General features: G+C 42.2%; 2 protein-coding genes across 2 annotated transcripts; both read left to right on the top strand.

Moving 5' to 3' along the window:
• The first annotated feature begins 1,652 nt into the window (after positions 1–1,652).
• rpl14 (ribosomal protein L14) lies at positions 1,653–4,920 on the top strand. Its single transcript, XM_026299590.1, has 6 exons — positions 1,653–1,702; positions 2,309–2,410; positions 2,500–2,594; positions 3,193–3,292; positions 4,263–4,316; positions 4,825–4,920. The coding sequence occupies exons 1-6, from the start codon at positions 1,700–1,702 to the stop codon at positions 4,882–4,884; spliced, it is 414 nt and encodes a 137-aa protein (XP_026155375.1). The 5' UTR covers positions 1,653–1,699; the 3' UTR covers positions 4,885–4,920.
• A 2,184-nt stretch (positions 4,921–7,104) lies between these two features.
• On the top strand, positions 7,105–23,234 carry LOC113126820 (SNF-related serine/threonine-protein kinase-like). The gene is made up of 8 exons (XM_026300978.2): positions 7,105–7,333; positions 10,566–10,877; positions 11,343–11,561; positions 12,337–12,583; positions 16,160–16,301; positions 18,885–19,097; positions 19,405–19,539; positions 20,431–23,234. The coding sequence occupies exons 2-8, from the start codon at positions 10,755–10,757 to the stop codon at positions 21,782–21,784; spliced, it is 2,433 nt and encodes an 810-aa protein (XP_026156763.1). The 5' UTR covers positions 7,105–7,333; positions 10,566–10,754; the 3' UTR covers positions 21,785–23,234.
• The last annotated feature ends 3,364 nt before the right edge of the window (positions 23,235–26,598 follow it).

The raw sequence follows: 26,598 nt of genomic DNA on the forward strand, positions 1-26,598 counted from the left end.
TACTTAAGTAGAAGTACAGATACTTGTGTGAAAAAAAAAGGCTCTGGTAAAAGTAGAAGTACTGACTCAACTCCTTTACGCAACTAAGTAAGTAAGTACAGGGTCTGAAATGTACTTTTAAGTAAAAATGTAAACTTTTTTTTGTTTCATTTTTTGCTGTCAGCGATACAGAATACATCTTTTGATAACTCAGCACGAGCCTGTTTTAATAATGTAAGGAGTAGAAAGTACAGATATTTGTGTTTACATGTAGGGAGTAAAAGTAAAAAGTCGTCAGATAAATAAATACTCAAGTAAAGTACAGATACCTGAAAAATCTACTTAAGTACAGTAACGGAGTATTTGTACTTTGATGCTGTAATGAACCAATGCAGTCAGAAGCAATAGTTCAGTTTCACGTGTGCAAGGTAAGCCCATGGGATCTGGTTTTTGTTGTAAAATGGTTGGAACATCACCAAGCAGCACATGAATGAGGGATCTTCCCTATTTTCCGATCTCTCCAACTTGCCACATTCAATATGGCGGTGACCTCGACATACAATTCAGAGCTTAATGCAGCGTCTACACATACATGTCTATGCTCAAACCCTCATTGGTTATTAGTCCCCACCATCCTTCAAAACTCCCTGGGTTATTTGAGTGGATGTGCATGTGTTATATAGTTTCATCAATTGGCAACAAGATAAAATAAGATTCATGTAAGTGTTATATTAAATATGTTATTTTCATTTTATTTTTCTTTCAAGCCATATACATTGGTACGGTACAGTGAAACAAGACAGCGTTCCCCAGAACCCCAGGTGCTACAAATAACCAGAGATGGCATAAGACTACTACTGTACAAAAGGAACACAAGACTCCCTATACATAAAATGCCATACTGCAGCAAACAGCAGGAATCTCAGGACTGCAGCACACAATAGATAACATTCAGTCACATTAGACAGTGCACATTAGAGACAGTATAGGGACTGGGCTGGGACAAAACATGGGCCAAACTGGCCCAACTGGTTTAGTGAATGTGCTATTTCTGCCATTTGTCCTCCTGCAACCCTGCCTGGCAGTGGGATAGTATGAGGTGTGACTGTTTTCTCATTGCAATAAAAATCTTTACTAAAAATCAGACAGTCTCAGTTACATAAGAATTTCCCTCAAGTGACATGTTTTGTGTCACGAACACTTGTTTCCCAAGCATTGTCATTACATCTTTACTGTGGCACAATCACGAAACATTGGTAGCCTTAGTAAGAAAAATATGACCAGAGATACATGTGTGTTTTGCATTACTTTAAAAACAATCTTTTGTTTTCTTACTGCACTGCAAAGTGTCTCCTTTATTTTGTACAGAAATTTGAAAATAAAAAAATGAACTACAAGAGAACCCTGCTGCTCATTTACATTTGTCAGAGATCAGAGTGAATCAGAGTTGCAATGCAACAATAACACAGTCTGAATTTATAAAGTTTATCTGTTCATCTATATAAACATACACCATTGAACAGTAGTAGAAGTAGCATTTCCTCACGTCAAAGTAATAACAGTCTAGAAATACTCTGGTTTAAGTCAAAGTCCTGCATTGGAGCTTTTAATACAAAAAAGTATAAAAATATCACAGACTGCGCATGCGTAGCAATAAAGCGGAAGCAGTATGTGCATCAACCGGAAGCCGTGACGTCCTTTCTGCTCCGGGACTGCCATCATGGTGAGCTCGTACTGAGACTTTGAGCTTTTCTTAGTCGAATTTCTTTTCATATTTTCCTCTGTTCAGGCACAACGAAACACATATGACGTGCTTATACACTCACACACGTATTTGTGTAGCTTTTATATGGTCACGTAGGTTTATTGTATCTTAACGCTCCGTGTGTAAGATGTCGGGTTAGCCCGCACCACAACGTGGTCCATGAGGGCCGAGACCTGTGGGGACAGCAGCTCACACACCCGCTCCCCTGTTTTATCACCGGAATAAATGTCTTATGTCTTCTGTTTATATATATATATATATATATATATATATATATATATATATATATATATATATATATGTGTGTATGTATATGTATATACATACATACATACACACACACACACACACACACACACACACACACACACACACACACACACACACACACACACACACAGAGCTCAGTGTTGTCCAGACTTGTACACGCTGCACTCTTCGTTAGCAGGAGTGTTAGCCGGCACACTATTAGCGGCTGGTTGATCAGTCTGGTGGCTCGGAGCTGTGAGGTGTGTTCAGTCTGTAGCCACATCGTTTGATACACTGGTCTTCTGTGTTTCTCAGGTGTTCAAGCGCTACGTTGAGATCGGCCGTGTTGCCTACGTCTCCTTCGGACCCCATGCCGGAAAGCTGGTGGCCATCGTGGATGTCATCGACCAGAACAGGGTGAGCCCTCAGGGTGACGGCAGCTTAGTCCGTGTCAGCCCCGCTTCGACTCTTCGATGCTGATACTTGCTGTGCTCTTTGCTTCGCAGGCTCTTGTTGATGGTCCCTGCACTGGCGTAAAGAGGCAGGCTATGCCCTTCAAGTGCATGCAACTCACAGACTTTGTCATCAAAGTTCCTCACAGGTGAGTGGGAGCTGTGGTCACATTCAGACTGTCAGACAGATGTGATGGAGACTCACTCACATCTTAATGTATATACCTGAGAATATGTGGATTACTGCTTATTTGTGTGTGTTTGTTTTTTGGTTAACACTTTTTGTAGTGTCTACCAGATGAGTAGTGCATCAAAGATTTGTCTTTTTAACCAGGACAGCCAGACAGGACAACACATTGTGTACTTGCTTATTTCCACCAGTCTGCATAGATAAGATGTTAAAATGAAAGTGCAGGGCTATACCATCTTTTTTTAAAATTTCAGTCTTTAAGACTAACAAAAAACAAGAGAACCTGCTGCTGTCATAAGGTGGTTATTGGTCATCACTGCTAAAGGTGTGTTCAGTTTCATTGAATGCAATACTTACTGTATTAAAACTGTCTTGTCGATCTGTGATCACTTCACCTGACACAAGACAAATTTTAAAAGGGCCTTAGAGCATCAGCATCAATGTGACCCTGGTGTCTTTCTGTGGTTGTTAGAAATACTATTGTGCAGTGGTGACATGTAATGACACATTAATACATGTCTCTAGTATCAGTACTTACTGTATGTGATGGTTCACAGCGCCCGCCAGAAGTTTGTGAGGAGAGCCTGGGAAAAGGCCCAAGTCAACGAGAAGTGGTCACAAAGCAGCTGGGCCAAGAAGATTGAGGCAAAGGAGAAGGTAAAGATTGCTTTTCAGTTTCTGGTTAATAGGAACATTTGAAAAGGTTCAAACTGTGAAGAAAATGTCATATATACACTGCAGTTGGATTTCTGGACACTCGTGACATAGAATATTGCATTACTGAATACATGTACACAGCTGATGTTCATAATTTCTAAAATGTGGCTTTAAATAGTTCAGTTATTGCCCATTTGCTGTTTTTATTTTTGAGTGTAGGTTAACTATTCTTTTAAACCATAGGTTAAACGTGGTGAGAGGGGCTGGGCTCCTGTACAGTTTAACTGAACTGAGTTCCTGGCTCTAAAAGTATTTGTTTTTCAAAACATCAGTCACACATTACTAGAAAAGCCTGTGTAGTTGAGGTGACTACTTTGGTAATGGCTATACGTGCCACCACCTGAGCAAATGATCTGGGCAGCTGGGTGTGTTTTAGGACAGGAAAGACATTCTTGCAATATATGTTCTGATGCAAAACATCAGTCCCAGGTCACTAACCTAAAGACAATGTAGCTGTGCAATTCTTAATGCATAGTTTGTACAGATCACCTTAGTGACTGATGGCAGTGATCTTTGCATTGTCTTATGTGCCATTATTAATCCTCACGTTCTCTCCCTGTTCTGACTGTTTTTTGACTTTTTTGACACTGACTGATTTAAAAAAAAAAACAAAAAAACAAAAAAAAACAGGTCTGTCTACTTTATTTATCATGAAACACATATTTCATATATGAGGCTGAGAGGTCAGTGTTAGTTGGCAGGACTAAACATGACAGATCCTGGTAACATTGTCTCTTTTGTGTGATTCTTTAGGGGAGCCTGCCTCTCCCTCAGAAATGTCGTTGTACTGGGCAGTGGAACTTAGTGCTATGTTTCTGATGTTGATCTTCAGAGGTGTCACATTAGTTCAGAACTTGACTTTAATAAAAGTGAGTCACAGGACTGACCTTATGTTCTTGTCTCTTTGCAGAGGGCCAAAATGTCTGACTTTGACCGCTACAAGGTGATGAAGGCCAAGAGGATGGTGAGTGTGACTGAAACGCAAATAAGTTGCTCAGGCTGGTTTCATTCATACAGAACCAGTAAGCCAGCTGAGTAATTGAAGCTAAGGGTGTTACCACTGCTGCTCACAACTTTGCATTGTCCTCACTCCTCTAATTTGACCACATATGTAAATGTTTTGACATGTATTAACCTTTTTAGTGGTTTCAGTTTCTATTATACACAAAGCTTAAGTCAGCCAAACCAAATATCCTGCATGGAAAATTCTCTCCACTCTTATGCAGCATTAACATTAATCAAAGTTCAAATATGACTTGACGAATGTCCAGAAAGCTCTGTGAAGCAGCCAGCAAACACTGACTGACAACAGTTATTGACATTGTCAGTGCTCACTCTAGCAGACCAATGAAAAGCAGTACATTTTTTTTCTCCTAGCTTCAGCTTGACTTAACACAGACACTTTGAAAAGGTAAATTTGATCAGTCCTTGAGTGTTTGTAACTAATGCACTTACTCTTTCTGTTTATGCAGAGGAACAAAATCATCAAGCATGAGGTGAAGAAGCTCCAGAAGGAGGCGGCAAAGAAGTGAACAACTTTCAAAAAATAAATTTCCTGTTCAATTGTTCATCTGTGTCTTCTGTTCTTTGTCTGTTTGACAGCACATGTAGTAGTCCAGAGATATTTCCCCTATGGAGTCACTTCTTAAGAATAAACTTCATGGAGTGGTAAAGGTTGACTTCTTTCATGGAGAAATAAACAGAATGTGTTACATTCTTCAGTTAACACTATAGTAGAGCTGAAGTTGGTCAGGTTTCAGCCCAGGTTAGATTTCTCATGGCTGCTCTGTCGTGGGTTTGTGTTTGTCTGTTTGCTTCACATTGTGAAGCTACAGGATGCGTTCTATAAATAGCTGCTGACATTCAATCAAATCAGTAATAACTGGATTGGCTTAGCTTAGCCCAAACAACACAGTTTTCTGTGTTTTGTATATGTTTAGTTGAAGCTATAAACAATTTCAAAGTGTAAAATGTATTTTCTGAAATAAGTTAGTGACAGTCTATGCTTTTGTTATAAAGACTATAGATTCTTCTCTAAATGAAGAATCGAACGGTCGTCTTTAGACACATTTCAGTGTATGGCCAGTAGATTTATTAGAGGTAATGAGTACTGGGGTTTACTGGGGTCTTTGATGGAAAGAAGTTTCTGTTATGGTTTACCACTATTTAACTAAGTGATTTATTCTTATCGCAGCACAACTACAAATGTGCAAAATGCAAGTAATGAGAGTCGCGATTTATGTTGATGTGAAAATTTAAACATAATTTTAATGAAATAAAATTATCTCCTGTACTGAGATCTACTCAGTTGAAATGTAGCAGTAATAATTCAATTTGGCACTTTGCTCTTCCTAATCTAGTCTTAGTCTGTGACTTAATTTGATCAGGATTGATTCAGAATTCATTAAATTGGGGACCACATCAGTCCTCATAGGAATTTCAGTAAGAGTGTGAGTTGTTTGATCTTAAAGACGAATATATAAGGCAATGATGGGCCAAAATAAAGATTCTTCTTCTGTCTTCTCTCTAACACCCACTAGATGGCAGTGTCAGTCAGCCAGTAGCGGGACCTGACCCCTTTGTCTTTATTTTTATTTAAAAACAGCAGAAAACCAAGGTGGTGTGTTTCAGTAGCTGTAAGTCCCATGAATGCAACACTGTCTCTTAAGTAGACTAAATACTTTGCAAAGGTGTTTGTTGCCAGGTTGTGGTGATGGAAGAAAGCAAATAAATATTTTTAACTGGTGTTTCTTAATCCCACAGTTTTCCACCAGTGGCCTTGATGTAACACAGACGATGATCAGGACTACAGCCTGCAGCCAGTCCCTGCTGACACCAACCAGAGATCCTGTCATCAGCCAAACAGGTTTTACTTCAACTCTCACAGAGGACCTTAAATAAATATTACATAACAGCACACTCACTGGTTTAGTGAAGGGAGAACAGGGACATCCAGTCAATGCCAGCACCTCCCCTCTCACCACCACCTCCATCCAGCATGGGCTCTGGATCCCTCCCTGTCGCTGAGGATGGATGGGTGGTGAAGGAGGCCTGCAGGCCAAGTCACCCAGCTCTCCTGCATTTTCTATCTAAGTATCACTGATAATGGCCCCATCGGTTGTTTTCCGCCTAAATGTGTATCTCCCACCCTCGCACTTCTTTAAAACGCCTTCAGTCATGAGCACAGGGCAGCTGAGGAGAAGTTACATGAAGTGTATGTTGTGTTTTTATCATGGGGCCTGATAAACACGCTTTTCTCCGAGCGTAGCTGTGACGTCAGAGATGAATGGTACCGATGCGCAGTGATGAAAGAGCTGCCGTTCAGCGGTAACCGCACCGGAACCCGGAGAATTTTCCTTCAAAATAAAACGCGACAATAGCGCCCGTTCTATAGCCAGAGACGACAGCGTGAAGCAGATCTAGATATTTTCAAAGATCTTTAAAAAAAACTTATCTTTAGGCTATTACCTACATTTAATCAATAGACTACTCTTAAAATATTTAAGCGGTCTGTTATTCACAGGTATTATTTCTGAATTCTAATTATTGTTATTACAATTAGCCTGTTACTTTCTCCTAACTCTTATAGCATAAAGACAGCGAAAAAAAACCAACTCGGATTTGTGCCTGTCTTACATACATACGTACTTTTATTTTTTTAGTGTATGCCAAATAGTATTTAAAAGTTAAGTTAAAACACATTTATTTTGAAAGTGACATCCCTATATTTCCGGTGACCTGTCTTAGCTTGACGCAGCTGAGCGCGCAGAGAGGGGTAGGTAGAGTTGACACTGTGACAGATTTACACACGGACTCTTCAGACTAATCTGAGGCCGGTGTGTTGTCACACGGCTCCGAGAGTTTCTCTGAACGGCGGCGGCTTTCAGCTTCGTCAAACCCCGCAGCTCAGGGTCCGGATCCCCGCACGCTCCCGCAGCTTTCCAGGGAAGAGACAGGACGGCAGCTCCAGGCTCCTCTGTGGTGAGTAGAGCTGCTGTATGGACGCAGGCTGATGGAGAGGGCCCGTGTAGTAAATATGTGTCAAGTTATCGGGGCTCTACTGGATGTCGGTGGAGGGGGGGGACTTTTTCTTGAATGCGCATCCCACGGGCGCATTTTAGCATGCTGCCCGCGTCTTCCCAGCTTTCATGTGCGCTTTTATGCGTGTGCTTGTTGGCGCAGGCTGCTCCGCACTGTCATGTTATTGTGGATACAGCCAGCAGGCGTGTTGACAGTAAAGGGGTGCAGAGGGCAGGGTCCCATATGCAGTGAAAACATAATACAGTGTAGGATGGTTATTTCGGGCACAACAATCCTGTGCTGCTCCAGTTGGTTGACAGTGTAGTGAAAGATCCAGCTGTGGACTTAAAGTGAGTTTCCAGTGACCTCTTGGTGGCATCTTTATTACAGTCCTACAGTAACCCCATACAGGCTGGACAATGCAGTGTATGTGACATTACCAAAGAAATGTGTGCTTGTCATGGTTTTTTTTTTTTGAAGGTAGAGGTTGAACATATGTAGAGTAGAAATAAGGAGATATTCCAGAAAAGTCACTGTATATATTAATACTTGCAGATTATTTATATTTTGTGTTTATCATATCTATGGCTCAGCCACAATGTCCCCTGGTGCCACTGGAATATGCCTCTGATGTAGTATTTTACATCATATTTGTCTTCAGCATTGGTTCCTAACATGAGTAATGGGATCAGTGAGTTGTGGTTGCAAGTGGTTACGACATTATTGAGGAAGGAGAAAAAAAAACATACTACTGTTACTGAAAATAATGTTACATTTTCCAGACTTCCTTCTAATCTTTGCTGACTCTGGTATAGTTTTAGGCTCTTTCAAAAAAAAAAAGAAATACACAATCAAAACAGCACATAGAAGTTTAGCACCTTTGGTTAAACTGCTGCTTACTTTCTTTAGGTTGTCTCACAGTACTCCTGGCTGCTGACCATATCTTTCTCCCAGAAATATCATATAGCTTTGATATCTTAATCAAATGTACCAGTTTACGAGAGCCTTGATAACCCCCAGGTAATCTCTTCAGTCTCACAGGTTAGAGTGCAGAGTGCAGTGAGTGCTGCAGCTATTACAACAGGTCCTCGACTGTACATGTGAGTTTGGGAGCTTTTGTGTGCACAACTACCTTGTAAATCAATACACCGCTGGCACCTTGAACAATTACACAACCAACCTCAAAGCATGTATGACTGGATGTGACACTAGTACACATGTCAGAAAGACGTTGGCTGGCTTTGTCACTGAAACACCAAGTGTATTTTAAGTCGCTGTTTTTTCAGCCTTAAACTGATTAGTGTTTACACACACACACACACACACACACACAACCATGCACTCTCTCTCTCAATAAATAGACTAGCAGCTCAGTGGTGAGTTAATGTTAATACCCTGGTTTTACAGAGGCCAATGCAGCAGCTCATCACCACACCACAGCCCACGTTAATCTCACCTAACAAGTGCCAGAGTTGTGGGTCTGTGTGAATATGAGTGCACATATGTAACCAACGTGTGTGTGTGTATGTATCTGCTGTCATGGCTTCAGTTTTTGAACCATTGACACCTACATGTTGTCAGTGTCAGGGAGGCAAAGAGTTCAGCACCGCTGAGATGACTTGTCGGAGTCTGTGTGTGTGAGAGAGCGAGACAGAGCAGAGACAGATAGAGATGTCAGCCTCCTATTATAAGAAAAATGACTCACTCTTTTCTCACAGGTACAGTCCTCCAACTGAGGATCACATAAAAACCCCGAAGAGCTTTTTAAGCTTTTATAGTTTCATTTGTGCAACCACAGGCGGCTCATGGGTTAGAGATGTTTTATTTTTTCCTTGTTACTATATGAATGTAGTTATGCTGGTAGGCATGTTTCCTGGCAACAGTTATTTGGTTTCCTGTTTTCTCTGTAAATTAAGGTGAGTAGGACACACCTAGGTGAGAATCACCTCCCAGGAATGTTCTGTGCCTCTACATTGTGTGTGTGTGTGTGTGTGTGTGTGTGTGTGTGTGTGTTTTTACCATCTCTGTGCTCTTTGGCACCTGGGTTGATTCCTGGAGGAGGAATGCCATGCCTCCCCTGGAGGCACTGTTTCATAATCAGGGGTGTGAAGCAACAGAGTGAATGACGACAATTGCTCCTAGCGAACAGAGCGACAGGTTAGACGTGAGCATGGCAACATTGAAGAGGAATTGTCCCCCACAGGGGCCAAAATGTTATATACTGCAAAACACGAATTATAAATCATAATTCACATCTAGCACAGAAACATTGTATAGACCTAATGTGAATGATCATTTAAGTAATCTAAACAAGAAAAATGCACAAACGTTTGCTGAAACCTAATGCAACCTTAAACCTGACTAGAGTTTAGGTTGGTGTCAGTTTATGAAATGAAATAAGAAATAAAATACTAAATCATTATAACTATATTTGCATTGGGTTGTACACTTCTGGGACGACTAGTTTTACTTTTGGCTTTTTAGTTTTAGAATTTAATGAAGATTTTTGAAGAAACTACAAATCTTTGATTTCACAGTTTTTGCTCATTTTAGTGTTACCTTTTATACACACACACATACAAATGTAGGTTTTTAGTCATATCAACAGGGGATCAGTCAGTGCTGAAATGTTGTTTGGACTGGGATGGTGCTCTGAATAATTTTTATGCACTCTGATGATCCACTGATTCATCCTCCAGTACCTTCATCAGCTCAACATTTAAATATCTCCAATACTTTGGTTTATGACCAGATACCTGGATATGTAATGGCCGCCAGCCTCACCTGGATGTTGTGTTTAGTGCTAATTACAAACCCACTGAACTAAGATGTTGCTCCTCACAGAGCTGTTAGTGTGGCTGTAGGCAATTACTCTCGCTTAATTTTTAGCTTAGTTGTTAAATTGCACGCTAAAACGCACACTAATGGCATCTCTGCTTGCTGTCTGCAGTCAGAAGTCCCTCTGTGATTGCACCGTTTGGCTTCACTGCAACTATAGTGCCAAAAATGAACTGTAATGGTGGGAGAATGCAGTTGTGAGGAAAACAGTTGATCAGACAGGTTCATGACTCAGAGTTATGCAGGATTTCCTTCCAAGCAGTGACACAGTTTATTGTACAGATTCACTGAAGTGTTACCTTGTCATTATGACCAATTGAATTCTGATTCCCTTTGTAACATTTTCTGCCTACAGAACATGGGACTGAATTAAGCAGAGCGCAGGCAGCAGACGTTACCAATCAGCGCACACAGTTGGCCTAGAATCACCCAAACCACACGACAAACTTCACCTAACCTCAGTGTTCTTGGGAGGAGATGGAGGACTGACTGAAGACGACGAGGCGACAGAAGGCAGCTCCTCCCACTCCGTCCACCGGCAGCCATGGCGGGGCTCAAACGTCATCATGATGGGAAGATCGCTGGGCTGTACGACCTGGACAAGACACTGGGCCGTGGGCACTTTGCTGTGGTCAAACTGGCCCGACATGTATTCACTGGAGAAAAGGTATGCATTTCCATGTCTGTACATGCAAGTGCACTGGTCTGATGCCACTGAAGGAATTTCCTCATAGTTAACTAGCCAATCTCAACATGCTTTTGACATTCCAGCCTCACCCTAGAGACTGACGTTCGAGAGATCTGAGTAGTGTTTCTGAGCTTTGACTAGATTGATTTCCAAGCAAACTGAGTTGATGTTGGCTTTGTGAAATGTTTTAGCATCACATGGTGGTCCTAATCTTGTTTTTAGATGATCTTCATATTGTTTCCAACCTGACAAGACTAAGTACAAATTACTTATGTTTTGTTTATAATTCTAAAAATATATTAACTAATGAAACTAGCACTCAGTGTTTAGCAGCTTCAATCTAAAACTATCAACAACCTCAGCAGCAGTGTCACTGCTGGTAGTGTTAGCCTGGGAGATACGTCCAGCATCACTTCTGTTCTTCTCATTTCATCACTCTTCTAGGTTGCAGTAAAGGTCATAGATAAGACTAAGCTGGATCCAGTTGCACGGGGTCACCTTTTCCAGGAGGTGCGATGTATGAAGATGGTGCAACACCCCAATGTCGTGCGCCTCTATGAGGTCATCGACACGGCAACCAAGCTCTACCTCATCCTGGAGCTGGGAGATGGAGGAGACATGTACGACTGCATCATGAAGCACGACGGAGGTCTCAGTGAAGAGGTGAGCAGGACTGTTTGGTTACACTGACCGATTATGATTCATATTGCCTGTAGACATCATTGACATATAAAGCCTTTACAATCTCCAGCAGTGCTCTTTCATAGCTGCACCTGACCTTGGCACGAAAGAGGAGATCAATGAAGTGTCACATTAATATGAATTCTCCTGGGAATGGATGAAACTCACTGAAGATAACATCTGTAGGAAACAGAATTTAGATGTAGTTCTTTTGGTTAGTACTAGTCGCTGACTGTTTTTTGGACATGCTTTGAAGGACAGTTCAAAGGTAGTGAGAAACTCACCAGTGCATTGCACTGATTCTTTTAAGTTAATGAATTCCAGACATCAGGAGGAAATGTGACACTGAAGGCTGTAAAATTGCAAGTTAGTGAGGGTGAAAGGGATGTGGTGTCCTCACTCTCTGCAATGGTAACAGTGACCTTTTATTGACCGTTTATGTTACTTACTGATACACAGTGAGGAGGCTGATAAATAGGTTAAAGTTTTTTTTATGACCACATTGTTTTGGTAGAAACAAGCTGTGAATGCACGAACGTATTATCTCTTTTCAGCTTGAGAGTTACAAAGCAACATTAGCATTCATTTGGAGCTGTGTTTCTGGTAACCTTGCAACTGTAGGTCCAATATTCGCTCTGACAGCAGCTCCCTGCTGCAGCCAGAAACAACACATGAAGCAAATCCAGTACATTTACGCCGACATAATTGCTGCTGTGCGTTATTGGTCACCATCCTTCCTGTCTCTCTCTGTCTCAAGGTGGCCAAGTGTTACTTTGCCCAAATTGTCCACGCCATCTCCTACTGCCACCGGCTGCACGTGGTGCACAGGGATCTAAAGCCGGAAAATGTGGTGTTCTTTGAGAAGCAGGGTGTCGTCAAGCTCACTGACTTTGGCTTTAGCAATCGCTTTCAGCCTGGGAAAAAGCTCAACACCTCCTGCGGCTCACTGGCCTACTCTGCCCCTGAAATACTGCTGGGGGACGAATATGATGCTCCTGCTGTGGGTAAGTCTGATGAACTGATTGATCGAGTTGTGGGTTCCACAGTGGGGAGAGATCTGTGCAGCACCTATTACAGATTATACAGTTATTGTAATGGGACACCGTCTCAATCTGTAGTTCAGTTTGTGTTCCCAGCAGCAGAACATGGTGTATGCTGTTCTCTAGTGTATATTAACCTAGTTAACAGATGCTTCCTCACACAGTCTGTGCTGATATGACCTACTGATAGCTCTGCATATACTTTGACTATAGTGTGTGACCTATGGACCCAACAGACAGCTTGGCACACTGCAGTTTTACCACCCAGTTGATAGAAAGAGAGAAGCTGTGACTTTCTGTGTGTAATAAAATCTGATATCAGATCAGACTGAAATTGGTTTCCTCAGCTTTCACTATAATCTCTTCTTCTGTGGTTGCATCCTCGCTGTCACCGTCAACACCACCCCTCTATCTTTCCTAATGATAATGGTCCCAATCCTTGCTGAGCCAGACCTTAGACATTGCATTAAAATGTTCTGGAAGAGAAATGAAACAGAACTGTGCACATTGTGCTGGAAAGAAGAGAGGAAGGAGCTAGAAGAGAGAGAAAAGAGGAAAACTGACAGAGCGAGAAAAGCATCAGCAGTCCTTCTGTCTACCCAGAGGCCCCTGCGTCAGCACAAGGGAGGAAAAAAATGCAGGAGCAAGAGAGAAGCATTTTCTATTTTTCTGACTGAGTGGATTTACAGTGCTTATTTTCTTCTGTCTGCCTTCACCACTTCTCACTCTCTTTTGTGCCAAACAGATGAGCTGCTCCCAAACACTGAAAGTGCAGTAATAATCTCCCCCTTTTATTTGACCACATGTGTGCTTTTGTATGAACTAGCGAGTGGATGGATGTGTGAAGTCAGCTGTCATGTAAAAGCCTGTCTGAGCACTTGACCTAGATGGCAAATCAAATGTTTATGGACATTTTCTGTGTGTGTGTGTGTGTGTGTGTGTGTGTGTGTGTGTGTGTGTGTGTGTGTGTGTGTGTGTGTGTGTGTGTGTGTGTGTGTGTGTGTGTGTGTGTGTGTGTGTGTGTGTGTGTGTGTGCTTTGTCCACCAGAGTATTCATACTGCCTGTACACCATTGTTCATTCAGCTGAAATGATGATGTTTTGATTGTGGGGATTATCCACCCAGCCGGGATGTAATGTTATGCGATTGTATCGGCAGTGCAGTCTGATGTGGAACAGGCTGAATGGAGGCCTGACGTTCAGGGCTTTGAGGTAACCTGGCCTGGGATTACTTCGCTGCCAAGGTACCTGCTGACAGTCTGCAGGGTGCTGAGGTCTGCTGGAGATGTGCCAGGTGGCGTCCTGCCCAGTTTGTTGCAGAGATAAAGAGGCTGTCCTCGTTTGCCTCTCTGTAGTCGCACCCATTTAGAGTTTGTTTCCCTCATAAGGAAATGCTGAAAAGTATTTGAGATGAAAAGGGTTTCAAAATAGAGAGGAGAATGTTGCACCAGCAGTCAGTCCTACACAAGGAGCCAATTAGCAGGAACTGAACACTCCAAACTGCAAAAAAAAAAAAAAAAAAAATTATTAATTCAAGGTGTCAAGTGCTTCTCCCAGCAGACAAGTTTGACTTCATCACTTTCTCACATGCTTGGGTATCCGGAATTGTTTTGCATCAGTTAATCAGTTGTTAATTTCTGGATTTATTGTCTGTGAAACGTAAAAAAAAATTTAAAAAAATCTAAGTGTTCAAAACCTAAAGATATTTAATTGTGTGATAGAGGACAATGAAAACAGGCAAATATTCATTCTTGACAGACATTTTTCTTTTGCTTTTGCACTTTTGCTTTGAGTGAGAATGAGTTGTGAATGTGCAGTCACATATTTGGGTTTTTTATCTGACTGGAGCTGTGTCTCTTAATCACAGTTGAGACTTCATCCTCTGATGACTAGAAATTACACTGTAAAGACAAGTGAACAATAAAATGTTGAGGGGAGGATAATCAAACAAAGTCATACAATGTTATTTTAATGCAAACAGTTTGAAGGAAATGATTATGCAAACACATTTGCCGTTTGATGTTCTGATGTTATGCAGTGTGTGGGCTCATCCTTTTTGTCTCCAGTAAATGGGAAGTTAAATATAGTGCTTCCACTTCAAGAAGGACAAACTGTACTTCAAAAAAATGAACTTACTTAATAGCAATTACGAGGAACATATCCCAGACACATGCATAATTCAGAACATATCTGCACACAATCAACATGACAAGTGGGAATATTTTTTAGAAAAAAAAAGTTGCATAATGACAGGATGCTGATCTTGGCCCACTCGGCCCGGGGGTTAAAAGTGTCAGTACACACATGGGAGTGGTTGTTATCTCAGGGAAGCAATTGGTTGTTAAAATGCACAGCAGGGCTGTGGCAGCAAAAAGGGATGTTTGAGATGTTTACATTCCCAGCTGTCACGGCTAAGTAGCTGGCGTCGTTAGCGCAAGGGATGCCAATGCGCTCTGACATGAACAGTGTTATCCAGTGATGTGTCAGCCATCTGGTTTATAAATAAAGTTATCGAGGAAGGAAGTTCGGTGGGCCGCTGACGCAAGTAATGAGGGAGCAGGGTCACAGTTGCTAGGATACGTTGGCTAGGGGTAAGATGGTGGTGGGGACTGCAGCAGCGTTTGCTGCCTTCATTAGCAGTATGAGATGCTCCTGCACAGCCTCAGAGCAATAAATACTCACACCCCACAGTAAACTGGTGCGTTTACTTTACCAGATTGATATCTCTGGTGTATTCTGGCAAAGCGAAGTAATATGAAGACATATCACTTCGGGTGCTGTGGACAATAAACCCACTTAGGCTCAGTTTGCCACCTTCTGTTGTGGGAATACTTAATATACATTTCACTAAATTCTATGACAGCCTGCTGTTTAACTTACCTGCTGCATCACTTCGTATTTCTCTGCTTGTAAAGACTTGCCACAAATTTTCCAAACTGGTTACGAAAAAGTGGCCAACAAACTGACTAAGAGTCTGTCTTCCTTTATGCGACAGTGTCTCTGCTCGTAGTCAGGATATGACTGCACAATGTGTGTCAGTGGACCATCCTGCTGACCACAGCAGCAGTGAAATGCCCGGAGCAAAAAGTTGCTCTTTTAAAAAGCCTAATCGGACCAAGAGAACTGGTCCATAAAATTAGCATTTCTACGAAGCTGTGGGGGGATGTACATGTTAACCCAATTTCCTAAGACCGTGTTTGTGTGTGTGAGCATGGCACTGGCGACATGCAGCAGTGCAGAGCCTCATCCCTGGTTAGACAGATGTGTCCTTAGCTAGCACATATTTATGGAAATGGCTCTGTTCAAATATGATTCACGCTTCATTTCAACTGCCGGTCGACAGCCCTTGTTTTTTTTTTTTCTATCTAGGTCACTAAGCAAAAAGGACATATGTGTTTTACTTTGTTGGTCTGTCATCCTTGTTTTTATCATTTCTGTGGCTGTCTTCCTTAAAAAATTCACACTTTGCTTTCTTATTATCTGCACACAAGGATTTCTTTCTGTGGGATGAACAGACAGCATTCCCTCTGTGTCTCTGCAGATATCTGGAGTCTGGGGGTGATCCTGTTCATGCTGGTCTGTGGTCAGCCGCCGTTCCAGGAGGCTAATGACAGCGAGACGCTCACTATGATCATGGACTGTAAATACACAGTGCCTCCAAACATCTCCCATGCTTGCAGAGGGTGAGTAATGCACACACCCCTACACAGATGGACGGACTACTCTCCAGGTGCTGCATATTTCATGTTTCTAGATGTGTGAAGGAAAGAGAGCAAAGAAAGCAGCCTCTCCTCTGCTGCTCCTCGCTGTCCCGCCTTCACTCGGTGCCGCAGTCAGCTGCTCCAGCAGAGATGCAGTGCTGCGTTAAGTGTATCTAATGTACCCTTCAAAACCAGCCCTCTATTTTTAACATTGTGATGGTTTAACTATGCCTCAAAGCAGAAAAGGGAGCAAAATAGGTGTGGAATACATTGTGAATGGCAGTCATATTGCAAGGATATGACTTCATTAGGTTATGTTCTCTTGCACACAAATACTAGTACATACAGTGGGTACGGAAAGTATTCAGACCCCTTTAAATTTTTCACTCTTTGTGTCATTGCAGCCATTTGCCAAAATCAAAAAAGTTCATTTTATTTCTCATTAATGTACACTCAGCACCCCATCTTGACAGAAAAAAACCAGAAATGTAGAAATTTTTGCAAATTTATTAAAAAAGAAAAACTGAAATATCACATGGTCATAAGTATTCAGACCCTGTGCTCAGTATTGAGTAGAAGCACCCTTTGAGCTAGTACAGCCGTGAGTCTTCTTGGGAATGATGCATCAAGTTTTTCACACCTGGATTTGGGGATCCTCTGCCATTCTTCCTTGCAGATCCTCTCCAGTTCTGTCAGGTTGGATGGTGAACGTTGGTGGACAGCCATTTTCAGGTCTCTCCAGAGATGCTCAATTGGGTTTAGGTCAGGGCTCTGGCTGAGCCAGTCAAGAACGGTCACAGAGTTGTTCCGAAGCCACTCCTTTGTTATTTTAGATGTGTGCTTAGGGTCATTGTCCTGTTGAAAGGTGAACCTTCGGCCCAGTCTGAGGTCCTGAGCACTGTGGAAGAGGTTTTCTTCCAGGATATCTCTGTACTTGGCCGCATTCATCTTTCCTTCAATTGCAACCAGTCGTCCTGTCCCTGCAGCTGAAAAACACCCCCACAACATGATGCTCCCACCGCCATGTTTCACTGTAGGGATTGTATTGGGCAGGTGATGAGCAGTGCCTGGTTTTCTCCACACATACCGCTTAGAATTAACGCCAACAAGTTCAATCTTGGTCTCATCAGACCAGAGAATCATATTTCTCATAGTCTGGGAGTCCTTCATGTGTTTTTTGGCAAACTCTATGCAGGCTTTCATGTGTCTTGCACTGAGGAGAAGCTTCTGTCGGGCCACTCTGCCATAAAGCCCCGACTGGTGGAGGGCTGCAGTGATAGTTGACTTTGTGGAACTTTCTCCCATCTCCCTACTGCATCTCTGGAGCTCAGCCACAGTGATCTTTGGGTTCTTCTTTACCTCTCTCACCAAGGCTCTTCTCCCACGATTGCTCAGTTTGGCTGGACGGCCAGGTCTAGGAAGAGTTCTGGTCGTCCCAAACTTTTTCCATTTGAGGATTATGGAGGCCACTGTGCTCTTAGGAACCTTGAGTGCTGCAGAAATTCTTTTGTTACCTTGGCCAGATCTGTGCCTTGCCACAATTCTGTCTCTGAGCTCCTTGGGCGGTTCCTTCGACCTCATGATTCTCATTTGCTCTGACATGCACTGTGAGCTGTAAGGTCTTATATAGACAGGTGTGTGCCTTTCCTAATCAAGTCCAATCAGTTTAATTAAACACAGCTGGACTCCAATGAAGGAGCAGAACCATCTCAGGGAGGATCAGAAGAAATGGACAGCATGTGAGTTAAATATGAGTGTCACTGCAAAGGGTCTGAATACTTATGACCATGTGATATTTCAGTTTTTCTTTTTTAATAATTTTGCAAAAATTTCTACATTTCTGTTTTTTTCTGTCAAGATGGGGTGCTGAGTGTACATTAATGAGAAATAAAATGAACTTTTTTGATTTTGGCAAATGGCTGCAATGACACAAAGAGTGAAAAATTTAAAGGGGTCTGAATACTTTCCGTACCCACTGTATCCTGGTTCGTGCATTGTTTGTTTGCACATAAATAAATTGCTCACCCCTGTGGCCCTAAGGAAACAGTATGGTTCATTCATCAACTGTGTGGAAAACAGTTAACACCCATCCTGTTAATGCAGCCCTACATTCCAATAATTCTGTTGTGGCTTGAGTTTTCTTTTCTTTTCATAGGTATATTGTGGCCAATGTATGTATCAGTGATAATAATTAAGAGATGGGGAGGGGAAGGAGCAAGAAACACAAGCATTCAGATGGCCAGGTCGTCACTAAAAGCGAGCACAATAAGATGATGGTAATAGTTTTATGGTACTGCAGGTCATAGTTAAGATTCTGTGTCTGAATTGTGATGGATGTTTGCATCAGATTGGGTAATCATTTTATTGATAAGACGACCAATATTGAAAATGATACCTAATTTATAAGAAACTAGAATTTAAGTGATATAATAGACGACTGGTGTTTTTAGATGCTAGGTCATTAGCATGATATAGCTATCGAAAATATTATGGGAATATTACTGTGTATCTAGCTACAGTAATGACCAGATGTTCCTCTATAATATTATTCTCCACTGCCTCCAGTCTTATAGGACATATGCTGCAGAGGGATCCCAAGAAACGAGCAACCCTAGAGGAGATCGAGGCCCACGAATGGCTTCAAGGTGTCGACCCCTCTCCAGCAACCAAGCTGTCTACTCCTCTAGTGTCCCATCGCAGCTTATCAGAGGAGGAGCATGGCTCCATCATCCAACGCATGGTGCTAGGGGGCATTGCGGACCGGGACAACATAACCGAGTATGTGTCCTTGTGTTTTGCACATAGGCATAAATTAACATGCAGCTTTTCTTTCCTGTGTAATCTCCAAAACATTCGCCATGGTTCACTAGTCCAACTAAAGCTTAATTGAGTGTCGTCAACAATCTAATTGCCATTAACAGCCAGCTGGCAGTCAATCCTGAGCTGCTGTCATGTCAAATTAAATCTGCACCCCCGTCACCTCCTTTTGACTCATGGTCAGGGTTTTGTGCTGATCTGAGGGCTGATATGTGCGTGAACGTGCACGTCTTGGAATTCAAATGGATTTCTCTCTCCATCTTCTCAGGGCTCTGGAATCAAATCAGTACAATCACATCACAGCCACCTACTTTCTGCTGGCCGAGAGGATGCTGAGGGAGAGGCAAGAGAAGGAGCAACACAGTCAAACACGATCACCCAGCCCCAGCAAGGCCCAGTTCAGGTATACACACACACACACACACACACACACACACAAAAACACACAAACACACACACAAACACACATATTTCTTGAGAAAGGCAGACTGCTGCCTCTGCAGTGCTGTATGCTGTCAGTCTCCAGTTTGACAGCAGTGGGACAGAATGCAGACTTTTTCAGGCAGTAGAGTATGAAGGACAAACTGAGAATAGAAGAGAGGTTGCAGATCAGCAATATTATTAATATTGCACCACTGAAAATATATTGAAATAAAGAGAAAACTACTTGTCTTTAAAAACCGACACAATTTATAAACCAGTTGTTGGATTTTACTTTGAATACATTACAATACAAATGGAATACATTTTAAAATAAGTGTATGTGCGGGATGAGTCTTCAGCTCAAACAGAATAGAATATTTAAAGTGTCTTCATTTAACGTCCTTGTTCAAATGTCGTGTATTTTTACACTGAGAAAATAATATGGCACTGTTCAGAAACGTTCATCATTTGGGCTCTCTTCAAAGTTACCAAAGTCTACCTACAGTACCAGCAACTCTATAGCTCATCAATTACCAATAATTATATCTCATATTAATGCTATTTATACTTACATTTTTAAAGATTAAATTAATGGAATAAGTTTGGAGCTGTACTTGAGCAACGTTAACCTCAATGCAATGTTAGAGAAATGTAGATCTTGTCTACTTTATCCATATTAAAAACTTAGAATATATGGAATTAGGTGGCGTATGTGCTGTAATTATTTCTAGGCAATACAGTGTGTTCATTAGTGATTATGAGAGACAACAAACAATGTGTAGGTCTGGACACATACTTTTTTTTTTTCTGAATTTCTCTCTCTGTTCAACGCACTAAATCTTTGGTTTTCTATGGGTTTGATCCCTCACAGACAGTCCTGGCCCACCAGAGTGGATGTTCACCAGGATGTCAGTGATGGCTTGGGAGGTCCAGCTATCTCCCACCCTGGGGGGCCTCAGTCCCCTGCCCGTAGTGCTGAGAGCCTCCACAAAGGTCCCAGGCCCAAAACAGCTCTGCTGGACCTCAGCCAGCGGCAGGAGAGCCACGCACCATCTTCCAACAGCCAGCAGCATACACGACAAAACCAAGAGAGGGGTCTCAGGCCCCTGGCAAAGCCCACCTCCAACCCCCTCAGGCTGGGCTCTATGGCTTCAGTGGGCCCTTGCAAACCCCGTAGTCCCAGTCTTTTCAGTGTGGAAGAGGATGAGGAAGAGGGGGAGGAAGACAGATGTTTGTCCCCCTCTACCCTGCCTGCGCAGGTGGTGCTTCGTAGCAAAACCACTTCCTCATCATCATCTGTGGCTTCTTGCGGTAATCGGCTGACATCACGTATGAGCGCTCCAGTCCTGAACCAGATCCATGAGGAGGATAAAGAAGAAGAGGAAGAGGAGGAGGACGAGGAAGAGGAAGAGGAAGGGGAAGGGGAAGGGGAAGGGGAAGGGGAGAGAGAATTGCATGGACTCTGTCCGCCCAAACCCAGCCTCAGCCTCAATCTGAACTCAAGAATACCTTCACCATCAGCACTCATGTCATCACCTAAAACTGTAACAGCACCAGTTGCTGTTTTTACCTCCAGCTCAGAGACTAGTGATGATGAGACGGAAAGTCACCACAAGCCTGACATGACAACTGTAGGAGGACAAGGGGATGAGAGAGAAGGGAGGAAAGAGTATAGAGGGAAAAGGGGAACAGGACAGGACAGTCCTTCTAACTGTGCCAGTCCTGGATCAGTTTCGGGCCAAGGCAAGGGCACAGCCAAAGCTGCGAGCGGCCTGGTGGAAAGCCTAAAGCTGATGAGCCTGTGTCTGAGCTCCCAGTTCCACAACCTGACAGGGGGAGGAGGGGGCGGAGGAGGAGGAGGTGGTGGCAGCGGGGGAGGTATTGGGGTGGACAACCAGGACCGACCCATGTGGAGAATGTGCATGGGTGGCTCCACTGGTAGCCTGGATAAGGTGTCGCTTCTGGGTGGCCCTTCACCCAGGGGAAACCTTTACCACCAGCCCCCATTGGGAGATGTACTAGCAGACCCACTTCTGGAAGGCCCCTGCACGGGCACGCTAAGGCTAGGAGAGCTGGACCTGGCCAGGGAGAACCACAGAAACATGAAGAACCGCGTGTTGCAGATGCCACTAAGCGACAAGACTCTGTCCGTCAACATCCACCGGAGCCCCAAGGAAGGTCTGCTCTGCACCCCCACCCCACACAGCTGCTGCCAGGTCATCTAGGGTGCAGACAGCCCCGCCCCCCCAGAGCTGCTTTGCTCAGATCCATACATTTTCACCACCATCTTGGTTTCGATTCAGTTACATAAGCACTGGCTCATGAGTTCATATTAGTTATACATTTATTGCTGTTTCCTTTTGTTTGGATGATTGAGAGAAAGTCCAAATGCCAGCCTTGCACATTCAGAAAAACAAAAAGTCTCCATGGAGGGGACTGGGTATCATGCCAAGTATGTAAAGCACTTTCTGCAGACACAAGGAAACACTGAGGGGATGTTTTACCCAGCTGGTGTGTTTAAATTAAAGATATTACATATACAACAGATTGAGGAGGTGCTCACATCCCAGCTCTTACACACTTATATATATATATATATATAGTATGTACACAATTGTCACAGCAACATCACTCTAATAAGCTGACAAACAAAGGCAAAGCTAATGAGGTTTAGTATCATGTTACCTATTGTCTCCTTGTTGCACTTTGATAGTTTTTTTTAAATATCATTATATTTTTAAATTATTTTTTTGAGACAATCATTTTATCAGTTTTTTTATTCTGACTGAAAGAGTTATGTCTGTGTTTTCATTCAAACAATAACAGGGTGAAAATGGACAGCAGCACTTACGCATGATGGTGGCGCACAGTATTTTGTAGTTTATCACTGTTTTATTTTTGTATCTCGAATGTGCTCTGCAGAGAAGAAAACGCACACTCGCTCGTCAAGTCTCTGCAGTCACATGGCAGAGTTTGTACATATGTGAATAACCTCTTAGGAGTACTCTGTACCTGTAGTATTGGTAAAGTTGCATTGCAGTAGAATCCTGAATAGTAGATCCTTATACACCATCATTCGTCACTCCTACTGGATATTCAAGGTTTTGGCTGAACCCAGAGCTCAAAATGTGTTTTGATGGCTAAAAAAAAAGCTAAATGGATTAAAAATCTCCACTGAAACCAAACTGAGTAGATTATTGCACATGCAATGGGAGCTCTTTGATTTAAAAATTTCCCCCAAATCAGTGGTAGAAAGGTTATTTACTGGGTGGAACCTAAACCATGTACATCCTGTAGTTTTCCAGGATCACGGTAGCCACTGTTGTAGCGTATTCCAAGATAAAACAACAAAGGGGTTTCTATAGAACATAACAGCACCGCCCCTTCAAGTATCGGTCTGTGTAACTGGATGTGTGACCCGCTCCTAGTGGAATATATAATCTGACAGTGCATGTGTTTTGCTGTAGCAACCTTATCCTTAACCCACTGAGGTCAAGCCACCTGCTGTATCTACCTACGTAACAGATTGATATGGTCACTTCACTGTAGCCTCACAGCAATACCAGCGACTGCAAAATGTACAACAAAAATGGATGTGCCATAAAATCTGTCTCGAGCCTATTGTACTGTATGTATATGATAGAGATCTATTAAAATAAAATGGTGTGAATCTAGTCTGAACTGTGTCTCTCTGATGTGCACCTCCATTTTCTTCTGCATACATTTCTTGAACAAAAGGTTCAATTATATTTTCTGAATTTTCACAGAATTTTGATGAATGGGTACGTGGAGAATTTTTTTTTATGTCTTTAAACGTCCAGAAAAGTTTACAGTTTGGTTGGCCTGTACAATCCATGATTTCTTACTTAGGTGGGGCTCATGTGTTGTAGATGCAGAGGACCGACTGAACGTCACAGTTTTTCACCTGTTGTTCAACTTTCTCAGTTACATGTGAATATAGGAACACCTTTTTCCAAGTCCTTTATATTCATGTGTACCACATTCACTTCCTTTGTATGCTGGGAAAGAAGTACCCTTTTACTATTAATTTGCCTCACGTCTTATCCCTTATTTTTGCATCTTTTAACCCCACAACTGCCAAGTTTACTTGAGTACAATTTAACCTCTGATTTAGATTCACACATCCTGTAATTGGTAGCTGTGAGCTAAAGGTATAGTTGAAGTATGAAGTGCCATAGATGAAGACATATCTAATGTTAGTACCAAGCTTTTATTAGCTGTGGAATGATATACCATCCTGCCAAAAGAGATTTTTTTTTTTTGTCTTGTGATAAAAACAGACACAAATAGGGATTGTCTTTATCGAGGAGATGTGGTTGAGCATAGTGGGCCCGAATTCAGCACAAATCCTCCCATTGTGTTTATTTTTCTCAATGGTCTCGAAATTTCCCACAAACGCTGCAGGGAGTCGCTCCCTCTGCAACATCTGGGCCACTGCTCCACAGCTGGGACAAAATCCGATCAGAGCAGATGAGCTCTAGGGAAAACACATGAACTTGTGTAACCCACTGGCTTTCACATACACATGACGCATAAATCATGCAAGTGTACTCACAGCTAAACACAAACGAGCAGGGGCACATAAAAGCCTTGGAGGATAACACATACATAAAATAAGCAGATGACAAGGTTGTTATGTGGGTTTTAAAATGTGAACTGAGGATAGTGTGTCACAGAGAGGATGTTGTGTAGTCATGTGCTAGAATCAGAGCCTATGATCTGCCCTTAGTCCTCCCGCTGCAGCAAAGACATGACTGCACCCGCAGTGCAAAAGCTAAAAACGCTTCATATTTTATAAAAAATCCCAAAACAGGCTGAATATGATGAGGTGTAGGTAGCCCTGCAAGCTTTAATTAATTTCTGTGGTTTTATTAGTAAATGCTGTCTGTTACCGTTGGGGTCAATCTAACCAACTGGCAGGGAAACACCATCTACACACACCACACTCAGACAGATTATCTGCTTCTGGCAGGTCATCGTGCACTGACAATAATGATCTGTTACTGAAAAAGAAAAAAACTAAAGCACCTATAATCTACATTTTAACAACAGTATGTAAAGTAAAAATGGAAAACAATGTGACAGTGTAAAAAGGTTTCGCTCATAATGACGAACCTACTGAATCTCCAGCTCCTCATGGGTTTAGCTTTACAGTGAGTTGCAGCTCATTGTCTGTGGCTCACAGTTTTTCTCTTGGGAGTTGGGAGAGAGTAAAAACAGAGCTAAATGAAAGTGAATATTACACTTACATTCATCAGGTCTACACAAACACAACTCTTAATCAGTGCTTTGTAACTGCTGGATGTCTGAATAGGAAAATGTTTCACTAATACTGCATGTTTGCCAGATCAAATTAAAAGGTATATTTGTGCCACAAGCACTACACTAACACAATGTTGTGTCCCATGTGGTCATAAATCTTATTGCAGGTTTAAATTAGTATAAAAACTATAATATTGTTTTCTGAAAGGCACTACTAGTGTAGAAGCATAATGACCTCCAAACTATACTCATGGCTGCTTCAATGATTTTTTTTAATGGTTTAGTGTGACACTTAATGGAATCCAGCCATCATGTTCTTGTTATGACAACCCAAAATGTCTGCAAAATGAGTGATGCAGATACGACACATTCGTCTGTGTCCCAGCTCTCAGGACCTCAGACTGGTCCAAATGTTCACCTTCCAACATGACTTCGACCCAAAGCAGACAGCCAAGACAAAACAGGAGTGGCTTAGGAACAACTCTGTGAATGTCCTAGAGTGATCCAGCCTGACCTGACCTGACCCCTGTCAAACATCTCTGCAGAGACCTGAAAATGTCTGTCCACTGACAGTCCTCATCCAACCTGACTGAGCTTCAGAGGATTTGCAAAGAAGATCAGCAGAAAATCCCCCAGTCCAGGTGAGCAGAGTTTGCTGTGTCATACCCACAAAGACTCCAGGCTGTAATTGCTGCCAAAGGTGCTTCAACTAAGTAATGAGTAAAGGGTCTGAATAGTTTTTTCTTTTAAATAAATTTACAGACATTTCTAAAATTCTGCTTTCACTTTGTCATTATGTGGCTCTGAGTGTAGATTAATGGGACAAATTAATTTAGACAACTGTAATATCAGGCTGCAACATAACAAAAATGAAAAAAGTGAAGGAGGTCTGAATACTTTCTGTATGCAGTAGTAATGCAGATCATTTAAATGTATGTATGTCTTATAGCCACACTGTGCAGTATTTCAAAAGAGATGACATTTAGATGGATAGTCTGAAATCAAAATCTGTCCATTCCTCAAAGCTACAGTTGTTTTTCATCCCTGGGTTTCACAATGTGACACAGGCAAACACAGCCTTTCAGAAACGCTCTGAAAAAACCACCAGTGAAATAAAATGTGCACACCCACACAAACAGAGCAATTAGTTTTCTGGTATGTAATGAGCATCACTGCTTTGCACGAACCTGAGCCTTGCTGTCATCAAGTATTACATTGTTTTTACATGTTGAAACTGTGTGCAATAATATATATGTGAACTATAGTATGTTTAATGTGATTGAATGTCATTGGTCATTATTGGACTGCGTTCTTGAGTATTGTGTATGTAAGCCCTTGTGTTTATGTTGTAAAGGTTCTGTGTGCTCTAAGAGGCAGACTGAAGGATGCCTCTGTCAGCAGAGCATTTAATCTGACTGTCAGTGGAGCTGAACGTTAAGGCTGAACCCCTGCCACCGGCTGTCAGTGGAGCAGCTGATAGAAGGAATTAAGCCCCCCAACACTCTTATACACACACACACACACACACAAAATTTAGGCTACACCCTCTGTAGACATTACATACTACATGTTATTGGAGAACATGGGACTATTCTCAGCACCACACACTCTCTGTCACTAACACACATCCAGTTGGACTCTGAGTATACAGATGCTGTTTGGCCATCTGATGGAGCTTTGTTTTTTATCTGACATTGAGGAGTGTGTGTGTGGGGATGCTCTGTTTGTGTGTGTGTGTGTGTGTGTGTGTACATTT

This window comes from Mastacembelus armatus, chromosome 11 (genome assembly GCF_900324485.2).
Source record: "Mastacembelus armatus chromosome 11, fMasArm1.2, whole genome shotgun sequence".
Taxonomy (NCBI): Eukaryota; Metazoa; Chordata; class Actinopteri; order Synbranchiformes; family Mastacembelidae; genus Mastacembelus; species Mastacembelus armatus.

Bases quoted from the DNA above. Each gene is read 5' to 3' on its own strand.
- rpl14 (XM_026299590.1), top strand. The intron at 2,595-3,192 runs GTGAGTGGGAGC...GATGGTTCACAG, and splicing joins GTCATCAAAGTTCCTCACAG to CGCCCGCCAGAAGTTTGTGA. The intron at 4,317-4,824 runs GTGAGTGTGACT...CTGTTTATGCAG, and splicing joins TGATGAAGGCCAAGAGGATG to AGGAACAAAATCATCAAGCA.
- LOC113126820 (XM_026300978.2), top strand. From the start codon at position 10,755: ATGGCGGGGCTCAAACGTCATCATGATGGGAAGATCGCTGGGCTGTAC. The intron at 10,878-11,342 runs GTATGCATTTCC...TCACTCTTCTAG, and splicing joins ATGTATTCACTGGAGAAAAG to GTTGCAGTAAAGGTCATAGA. The intron at 11,562-12,336 runs GTGAGCAGGACT...CTCTGTCTCAAG, and splicing joins ACGGAGGTCTCAGTGAAGAG to GTGGCCAAGTGTTACTTTGC.